This window comes from Macrobrachium nipponense, chromosome 31, assembly GCF_015104395.2.
Source record: "Macrobrachium nipponense isolate FS-2020 chromosome 31, ASM1510439v2, whole genome shotgun sequence".
In the NCBI taxonomy this organism is placed as follows: Eukaryota; Metazoa; Arthropoda; class Malacostraca; order Decapoda; family Palaemonidae; genus Macrobrachium; species Macrobrachium nipponense.
In genome coordinates this window covers 49171655-49182588 of record NC_061093.1, presented here as the reverse complement: position 1 = coordinate 49182588, position 10934 = coordinate 49171655, and the positions used below count along the sequence as shown (strand labels likewise).

General features: G+C 38.0%; 1 protein-coding gene across 8 annotated transcripts in view; it reads left to right on the top strand.

The window, feature by feature from the left end:
• Window positions 1-10934, top strand: part of LOC135206953 (histone-lysine N-methyltransferase 2C-like) — a 307132-nt gene that overhangs the window by 288847 nt on the left and 7351 nt on the right. For all 8 annotated transcript variants that reach the window (XM_064238492.1, XM_064238498.1, XM_064238497.1 and 5 more), the window contains 2 exons: window positions 2861-2963; window positions 5909-6118. In XM_064238492.1, coding sequence (XP_064094562.1) covers window positions 2861-2963; window positions 5909-6118 — 313 coding nt within the window. The remainder of the gene's footprint in view (window positions 1-2860; window positions 2964-5908; window positions 6119-10934) is intronic.

Here is a 10934-nt window from a genome sequence, read left to right as displayed (position 1 = left end):
ATTTTTTTTTTTTTAATCTCACCTCGTTCTGAATAGAATTTACCATTCAGCTGAGAGAAATTACAATAATTCTTTGAAGAGGAAATGGGAAGAAATTACTGCCTCATATGTGTTGGAATAAATTGACATCATCTGTCTATGACTGCTTCATCATTTTTTTGAAGCTAAGAATCAGCTGAGGATGTCCCTCTCCCTGATACTTATCATCCAGAACCTCTGTTTACACATTTGCATTTCTGTCTAGGGATGTTAAGAAAAATTCTTTATAATCTTGACAGCTGGGGTAGAGAAGGCCCTGATGGTTTCTTCCCTTTGGTTTAAAAAAAAAGTTTCTAATGTATTTTTTGTCTCCTAAGTTTAGTATATTCAGTAGATTTTTACGTTGACATAGTATATTGCGGATGAGTGCAAGCTTAGTAATACAGTGCCTGTTCAAAGAGTGGCATATTTGCAGACTGCAGTAACCACGGGCCAGTCACTAGTCCCAGTGCTCTCCAAAGTTGCTGAAAAACTTATTTTTAGGCCACTATATAAGAACTATGTTGATTCTAAGGGAGTGTTAGCTGATAGTCAATATGTATAGGAACCAGCTAGTTACCTCTAATGCTCTTTTAGACTTGACATGACATTTTCAAGGGAACCTTTATAGGGATTTTGAGTGCAGAGAATTCAGATAGATTTTATTGCTGTTTTCAATTTAGTAAATCACAGGGCACTTATTTACATGTAAACATAGAATCTTGGAGTGAGTGGATATGTTTTAAGATTACTTCAAGACAGTAGCAAGTTGCTGTAGACAGGATCTTTAGTGAACCAAGACCTATTGTTTTCTGCAAGTTTCACAAGGCAGTGTTCTTGGTCCACTGTTATTTTTAGTGTACTTATACAAGTGACCTGGTTGTTGGCCTGTAAAACAAGATTGTTCAGTATGCCAGTGATGCAACACTCGTTGGTGTAGTAAAGTCTCTACTTTAAGAGTTGAAGTTACCCTCAGCCTCAATCGGAACATGGACCTGGTCAGGGAATGGTGTAATCAGTTGGGTATGAAGCTTAACTCCAGTAAAACAAAAACACTATTGATTAGCAGATCTCTACAGATATCCCACCCCTCCTCCCTTCTGGAGGATGGAACTTTGCTGAACAAGTTTGAAGCTTTAACTGCTCTAGGTGTAACCTTTGACTCACATGTAACATTTGAGAAACATCTAACGAAAGTTTCGGTAAATGCCACATGCAAGTTAGGTATTGTTCATAGGGCCTCATATATTTATAAGTGATAAAGTCTATACAACTATAGGTCTTTCATACTCTACCAGATTACTGTTCTCTGGTGTGGATGTCTACTGCCAGAAATTTATCTTTTTTAGATAAGTGGTTCTTGGTGGTAGGGTTGTTTTGTAATAGTTATGACAGACCGTTGACGAATGGTCTCATGTTTGTCACTTTTTCATAAATTGTATTTCAGCAGAGGATCCCTGATCCCCTTTATCTACCAAGAGCAACCAGATTCACTGAACACCAGCAACAATATGCAGTAAATGTGCTCGCTGTCAAATTTCGTAGTTCCAGAGGTTCTTGATTCCTCACATGTTGGGCTGTGGAACTGCCTTCCAGAGGATGTCGGGCAATTGGAACTGTAGTTCCTGCAAAGATGCAATGCATTATTACCCTAATACTATTTTCCTTGTAATTTTAATACATTATGTATTTGTTAATTTATTTTTTAAAAAGTGGGCTCTCTTCTTTTTGCACTTCCTTTTGAACACCGTATTCTTTAGAAACTTGAATTTCAAGTCAGTGACCCCTGTGGTCTTGTTCCATTTAAGTAGGTTTCATCTTCTGAATACAATAATAATAATATTGCTGAAGTTATAGGACATTTGAGTAATTAACAAGCCAGTACCCCTTTGGAATGAAGATGGTTTGTGAAGTGTTTAGAGCTTAGAATTTTCCATAAAGCCAGTTTGTGTATTGATCAAAGAATATTATGGTAATTGCTTTCATTCAATAGATTTTCTTTTCTTTGATTTTTCTAAAGCAACCAGGTTATTGACTATAAGCATGATGTAGGAAATTTACAGGTGTAATATAGTTTGTAGTTTGGTTAGTCCTTTATAATAATAATTGGTTAGTCACACTCACTCCACAGCTTCATGTACATTCTTATTTATTATGCTTTTTTCAGCAGTAAGTCGGTTACATTTCATACAAACTCATGAATAGTTAGTCAAATTAGCATTCGTGTAGTTGTTTTCTCATTTAGATTGATATTTCAGTATTTGGTCACACTTTTTGACCCTAACCTAAAGCAGTATGGTTCAGTGTCTCACCATAATTTCCCCAATAGTAAATATAATGCAAAGCCCAGCATAACTGTGCATTCTGGAATATGGGGTTCACCCGAGATGGAACAGGTGGATTAAAACAGTCAACCATACAGTGGTATGCTTACACTATTAAACTTTGTATTTTATTATTCTATTACTTTCACTCTAAATTTACTTCTCTGGGAACTTCAATGCACTGTGACCTTGTACAGATGCCAATAGTCCCTGGATCACACAAGTTTTTTGTATTAATTCTATCGGTTTCCAGCTTGGCGCCAGTATTATCATAATGTTAAGACCTCAGGTTTCTTAGTTTTGAAAAATACAAATTGATTAAAAATTTGTCATTTTGCAGTGTTTTTAGGTTCCAGTGGTAGTTTGTGTTAATTTAAGCTGTTGCAAAAATTTTAAGCATGTATACTAAATATTCATATGTAATTGTGTTATTTTCAGAGTTTTTATTAAGGATCTGTGATTAGTAGTATACTATGGACAATGAATAGCGAGTTCATTGTTTTGTTTTGTTTTTTCAGATCAAAGATTCAAGGCCTTGGGTTGTATGCTGCACGAGATATTGAAAAGAACACAATGATCATTGAGTACATTGGAGAAATCATCAGATCAGAACTGGCAGAGGTTAGTAGTGTACCTTTTTCATAGCCAAAAAGTAACTTTAGATTTTTTTAAAAATATTTTTTTTTTTTTTTTTTTTTTTTTTTACACCTTTTGTGATATTTACACATTAATCTTAATGGCTCTGGATTCTATTTATGCAACTTACCAAACCCAACCAAACCCAGTAGTTACATAGCTCTATTTTCTAAACCGTCAGAGCTAGAATCTTAAAAATTTGTGGTAGCGCTATATTGTTTTGGCTAGGCGACACCCCCTGCCCACTACTGGGGAGAGAGGAACCAACTCAGCACTGGTTTTCATATGTTTCTGCCAGCTGGTGCAGTCAACAGCTAGTTCAGTAGCAGCAGGAATTTTGGAAATTGGTTACTTCTTATTGATATCTTGATGTTTGGTGAAGTGCTCAGTTGAATTTGGTAGCCTTTTTGGCAAAAATATTTAGCTATTGGTAGGAATTTGGTGAAAGTTAAACTTTTGCTTTTGTTTGAGTTAGCAAGTATTAGGCATGTCCGATACTGGCTCTCATAGTACTAGGTATTGCGGCAAAAGCTGCAATACTAGGCCTGAAGTGACCCACATTCAGTTTGTATTGAGTGTAGGGGTCAATCTTGCACACTGACTTTGACTTGTGGGGTATGTGTTGATTGGAATGACAAAACATGGAAGACCTTAACTAGCCATTTGAATAAGTTGGAAAGAGACCAAAAGAGAAAGGCTGCGTCTAGAGCAAAACATTAGGAAACAGTTAGATAGTCAGGATATAATTGTTGGTACTGTCTCTCCTTCCTCTTTTGTTCAACCTTCCCCTTCTCCTAATCAACCTAATCCTAACCCTGACTCTCTAGCACCTGAACCCGATGCTGTTGCCAGCCTCAAAGCACAAGTAGACCTAAATATCTCATATTGTATTACAGGCGATGGAGAGACTAGGAGCATCTGTTAAGATGCTAATGGAAAAAGCATGTGATAAAGTAAGTGCCAGTGTTAGTGTTGTGGAGGAGGTGGCTGTTTGTCTTGCTAATTCTCTTAGGCAAAGGCCCCTGTCAGACTCCCCAGCCTCTGGGAGGAGACATAATGGTAGCCCAAGGGAGATCAGCTGTGTCTCCCCTCGAGCAGTCACCCCTTCAGGTGGTCCTCTTGAAAAGTCCCAGACCGTAACAGAGTGCCATTGGAAAGGTGTCTCTAAGGAGTCTCAACTCTCCTCAAGCAGCTCTGAGGAGTCTTCTTCCAGACGCCAACGGTGCTTTGTACACAAGTCTCATATGCTGAAATGGAAGACTCCTAATGTATCACCTTCCCCTGTCCCCCTTATGAAGCCTAGTGTTTTACAAGACCAACATCCTTCTTGTAGCTTCTGGGACAGTCCAGAGCATTTTTCCCAAGATGCTAGCCTTTCTCAAGGGCAATGTAAATCTCGTTCCTTGTCGAGAAAGTCATCCTTTGGACATATCCTTTGGACATTGGTCTGAAGAGGTAGCACAAAGGAAAGTTCTGAGTGTCTGTTGGCACTGGTTCATTATCCTCCCGTGCTTTCCTCTCCAGATCCTTCCTCCGCTTTTGCCTCTGGCTCCAAGAAGCGGTCTGCATGTGAGCGTCTGTCGACGCGTGTGCAACCTTTATGTACAAAGGAGGGTATTATGTGTTTTTCGATGGTTGTAAGGATTCAGGAGCGCCCGTTGATGCAGGAGCCTACACTGGCACATGCATCTTCTCTTCTTCCAGATCAATCTTTGGTACTCTCTTGTCTTCCAGATCAACCTTTGGCACTCTATTGTCCTCTGGTATTGGAAACAGTGGTTTGTTCATATACGAAACAAACCTTCGGTCTTAACATTAGGATAAATATTTAGTGCCAGCTGGAAACCGGTAAAATTTAAAATAATTGTGTACGCAAGGGACTATTGGCATCTGTGCTTGGTCACAAGTCATGTGCAGCACCCACATACCCCTCTTTAACCCATGACCCCGTTAGTTATTTTCTTACCGCCTTTAGGAGAGGACGTGCTTTGCTTCTGTCCTTTTAAAGCCAGTTTAGTTTGCCCCCTGTTGTTTTGAATATGTGATTTCCTGGATATCACAAGAAGCAGATAAACGCCCGGATATCATCTTCGATGTTTTTGATGTCGGGGTATTCATCGTGTAGTAGGTCGTAGGTGCAGAAACTCTTCAGATACAGTTAATTCGCTGCCTGTACTTTGGGAAGTAATTTTGACTAATTGTGCTCCTTTCCCTGCGGGGAGAGGTGTGCGATCGGTGTTAGGCCTATCAGGAGTACCAACCCAAGGACAGTTGGTTTGCTATATAATGTCGTGCTGCCATCCAGGGTCCCATGCTTTGGATGTCCCTTCTATCCTGATATCCACTGAATGGCGGTCGAATGCGTCAACATCTGTAGTGAAGCAGATAGTGCAACACCACAGCCTTTTGAGTCGGGTTGCTATGCTTACAAGACTAACAACAGCCTTACACTTCTTGTCGAGTGCTGGCTTCGCATTCAAGATGCTCAGTGACGTCATAAACATGGCGCCCGCCATGACGTCACTTCAGAGCTGAGGGTTTGTATTTGTGCAGGAATAAATGACTAGTAAATTGTATTTTTCCTGACAAACCTGATGTCTTTACACATACTGTCCATTTCAAGCCTCCCCTCATTCTGATACCTGGGGCAGAATGTAAGTGATTGCATTGCCAGACGGAAGGGTGGAACTTCCCACCCAACTACTGATGGTTAACCACCTAACAATTTTGTTAAGAGTTGAATGGCTGGTTTTCAGCTACGCTGAAGATATTTCCATGTAAAGATCTATGGTTTGTATAATTCGAAAAATACAAATTACGTACTTTAAAATTTGTCTATTTGGAACACTTACAATAGTGGTTGCTTTTTTTTTGTTTAGAGCAGTTTTTGGTCTGTAGAATTATTAATCTAATATTTATGTTTAATGCAGGTGCGAGAGAAGCGCTATGAAGCTCAGAACAGAGGTATTTATATGTTCAGACTCGATGACCAAAGGGTTGTTGATGCAACTGTCACAGGTGGTCTTGCACGTTACATCAACCATTCTTGTGGACCCAATTGTTACACTGAAACTATTGAAGTCGAACGAGATCTAAAGATTCTAATTATTTCAAATCGCAAGATTATTAGAGGTGAAGAGGTAAGTGAAAATGTTTTTTTATATTGAATGTCTAAATGTTTGACTCTCATAGCCACATTGACAGTTCATGAAATACAATACCTAACAAGAAAGTACAGTGTTGGAGCAAGAAAAATTGTAAAGCAGAAGAAATATTCAGGTTTTTATCATCTAGACTGGTAGTTGAAATCTATGATCTGCAGTGAGCCAAGAAATAGAAAGCATAAAGATAAAGATAAAAGCCATGTGTCCAAAAGGAAGATGAGGAATTATTCATTTTGAGCATAAAAAGGAAATGTATTGTGCAGCGTTTTTAATCTGATTGGCAGGAAATGTCATAAAGTATACATTGACAGACTTGGTCTAAGGGTGAAGATTAAGCTGCTGCTGTTTTTCTAGGTTAACAAGAACTCTTCCTCAGGTATGACAAAAATAATAATTACCTGAATATTTAATTGTAGGCAGCAGATAATATTTAAAAATGCTAAATGAGGGGTTTTAAGTATTCGCGGATTTTAGATATTCACAGGGGTCTAGTACCCATCCCACACGAGTACGGGTGTCTACTGTACTCCTAAAATTTAATCAAATATGTTCTGGAAAGTCTCATGATACAAGAGCAATGTATATACGTACTGTAAAAATGAATTTTAAAGTGCAACGAGAAATGCCTTAGGTATTGTAAACCTGCAGTGATTATATAATGAGCAGAAAGGAATTTAGCTAGAAGCACAACACACTATAGTTACAAATGAGGGCTGATCTTTCTGCAGACTGGTACAGGCAGTCCCTGGTTATCGGCAGACTCAGGTAATGGCAATCTGGTTTTGTGACACAATAATGTGCCAAGGTCCACTTAGCGGCACCATAAGGCTTCGATAATAGAGTTATGGTGCCATTAAGGGGGGCGTCCGCTTATATAGAAATAGTGCTCCGATTTTCATGAAATTATATGTTATATATAGTACAGGCAGTCCCTGGTTACGAAGGGGGTTCTGTTCTTGAGACACGTTGTAACCCGAAAATCGTTGTAAGCTGGAACATCGTCAAAAATCCTAAGAAAACCTTACTTTTAATGCTATGGGTGCATTGAAAACTATGTAAACTGCATTCGTATTGCATTTTTCATTAAAAAAACTTCAAATATTGATTATTTTGCATTTTTGGTGTCATATTTCTTCTGCCAGATGAGCATTGTAGGCGCTGTAACCCTGGAACAAGTGTCATAACCCTTGAAATAATTTCTGATGAATATAATTGAAAAGCGTGTAATGAGTACCGAAGAATCGCTGTATACAGCCGTACTTTACATTTTTCTAATTATGATAAACAAGCTACAGCTTTTAGCATGCACTACTATCATCGGCTCTACACCCTGAATCCTGCTTATGCTGACATTCACTACCACATGATTCTTATTTACTTTAAGGTTAAGGCTTCCACTATGTTCAGGTGTGCCTGTGTGGGCATACCTTTGCCACTAAAAATTAAAAATCAGTTCACTGTGGCAGCCATGGCATCAACCGAGGATGCTCTGGAAATAATTGGCTTGCTTACAGCATCTAAAAATAATAAACTTATAAAAGGAGTGGCTGTTATTCTTTGTTAATAAATGTTAGTGAGTAAACCAAGTCAACTGCATTATTTTGTTCCGTTACTTTAAATTGGAATTACTTACAAGACACTTTAATCATGAAGACTCAGATAGGGCTATTATTATTTTAAACTACTTAGCTACATTGAATATTTATTTTAGTTTAAAAACTGGCTTTCATAGATGGTTTATAACTATGAATAAACATATATAGACTTGATCTGTTGATAGCCTTTGGACTTTACTTTCCCAAGACAAGGCTAATTCATACACATTTCACCGAATTCAAAACATTTAGAAATGGTGTTGCACAATTATGTTTCCTGTGGAAAACTTTATGCATAATTATATTTGCAGTGGGAAAAATTGCAAATTTATAGATTATTCTGACATCTGTAAAATCAAGAAATGGGTAAATCCAATTCATCCTTTTACACTGTGTAAATTAAAAGGAACCTCAGCACTTTTGTTTCTAACTGAAACATACTCTTTCCAGTAGGATGAGAAGCAGAGCCAAAAACTGGTCTCCAAACTTTAAGGAAGTGCACCTGCACAGGTCATTTAGCCAGTCTTCAATTGAGATGAACTATTTGCTCAGGTTGCCTGCACAGGCAGTAAAAAAAACTGTAGGTTGTTCACACTGATGTTCATCCAGTTCCCTTTTACTCCCTCATCGATCTGATCATTATTTTTCTTGATGGTAACTCCCTTGCTCTGATCTCTGAAATACACTTTATAAATATGTACCGTCTTGATTTATCTCGCTCGCTAGCTCTTGCATGTTGATTAACTCTACACTGATACATCCTTATCTTTCATTCTGCTTGACTTTGATTTGAAAATTCTGTTAAATATTTAATAGACTGAATAATAGACCGTTTTAGTGCAGTTCTTCCATCACTTCTATTCTCAAGCATTCATTCACTGGATACATTCTCAGATACTCAGTTAGTTCTCGCCATTTATGCAGATTTTTATGCACTTTCATCTCACTTCCATCCTCACCCTCACCTTATGATAACCAACTTTAACCGTTTGTCCAAGTCCAAACTTTTTTTTTTTTTTTTCCTGAATAGACACTTCAAATCTTTCCTGCAATTATTAACTTTTACTCTACTTCTTTCAAAACAGATGAATCAGTTTTCTCCTTATATCTCTATCACCATCATTCACTGCTTTCAGGATCTTGCATTTCTCTTGAAATTCATTAAGAAATAATAAATTTTATTCTCAGCTCAAGGGCACATTAATGCAATATACAAAATATGTAGACAGTAACAAAAGGGCACATTAATGCAATATACAAAATATGTACAGACAGTAACATACACAATGTAGATACGTAAGGTAACATAAAAAATGAATAAATGGCACTATCCACAGTTGCTGATGTAGTATAAAAGATAGTAATCATAATACTGTTAATAACAGTAATATAGAGAATTAAATAAAATCATTTAAGAGTTACAATAGTTAATGCACAGATTTTACAACTTAAATTCCAACCAGAGACCTTCGGTGGTTGCCGTAGTCAGGTCCAGAGAGCTAAATAAGAAAATTGAACATCTGTGTGGCAGTGTGGTACCGAGGAGTGTTTGTTAGGCATCTCAAAATGTCATGGTGCTGCACAACAGTGATACATCTCATGGTCCCTTGGGTATAGTTCGTCCATAGGGAATACCCATAAGTACTGCAGCAATACGAGCAGAAAAGCAACAGTTTCACGTCTCGGTGATATGACTGCTGTATCTTTTAGGTCATCTGTGATAGATAATGTGACCCAAATATGGAAATTTGTGCTCTAATTCCAGCTGATGATTTCCGAGGAAAATTTGTGGTTCTGCAATATGCTTAAGCAATCTTGGGAGCAGCAACAGACACTGGGTCTAGGTTTCATTGTATAGGATGTCAAATTCCTTTGCATATTGACAGCAAGTGTTGATGAGTCGTTGGAGACCTTGCACTGAAGGGGAAATCAGAACCATATCGTCGGCGTAACAGTGGTTGTTTATAGTAGTTTCATTGATAGTGCATCCAATGTTAAGCGAGTTCACTTTTATATCTATGTACGTATTAAAGAGGTATGGAGAGAATGGCCCTTGCTGAAGTCCGTTAAGGGAGCCGAAGGTGAATAACAATATGTTACTGCAGGCCACTTCAGTAAGAGCTTTGGGTAATATACGCTGTCAAATTTTTTCTCACATTTGCATAACACAGGACAGCAGGAGAGGCTGATGATAGGTCAGTATGTTGATGCAGGTGTTGGTTGAGTGGTTTGCTTTAAATCCGAACTGGTTGTCTTGTCAGTGGTGTGTAAAACGGGGAGAAATCTCGCTAGAAGAACACTCAATATCTTCGATGCTATCATTGTGATTGCAATCGCCTGATAATTGCCAGGGTCAGCTGCATCCTTTAGTTTGTTTTTGATTATGGTATCAAGTGAACTAAGAGTAGGGAGCCTGGAAGAAACTGGTAAATTATGCATGAATTGAATAGGGCAGCTAGTAAAATATAAATTATTGAACGGTAGAATTTGAAAGCTTCTGCGGGAAGACCATCTCAGCCGGGCGATTTATTATTAGGAAGGCTGTTTATGGCATTGCTGATGTTACCTGGTGTAATAAGACCTGTGAAATGAAATTGTATGTTATGCAATTCAGGATATTGCTCAAGTGATTGCCCCACATACTTGCGATGAGGCTGTCACCAATTGCTTCTGCTTCTCTCTGTGATAGCTTTTTAGTTTTATGATTTAGGGACTAAATATTTGTCCAAAAAAAGAGGATGATCACCAGAATCTAAATTTCTAATCATTGCATTGACTTAATTGCTTTTCATGTAATATGCAGTTAAGAGTAAGTTTGAACTGTGCTCTCAACGGTCTCATTAGTAATGCAATCATGAGACACCAATGCCCGGGAGTACATTTCCATTATACACCAACATTTTACCAGCATGCAAATCTCTCTTATCCATAACTCCAGCCATCATCTGCTACATTCACTTTAGGTTCTCTCCATCGTCACCATTATTCCATTGGTACTAGGTATATATGGAGTTGAATGTACATTGTTCCATACTCCACATAACCATTCGCACTCATTCAGTAAAATCAGGCCCATTTTTACTCACCATGCTGGCATTAGTCACACTTTTTATTTTTGATAGACATGGCTTATGCAAATTTATTCATATAATCTGCTATGGCAACCATTCCCACAGATCCACTTCTAATGCACAGTA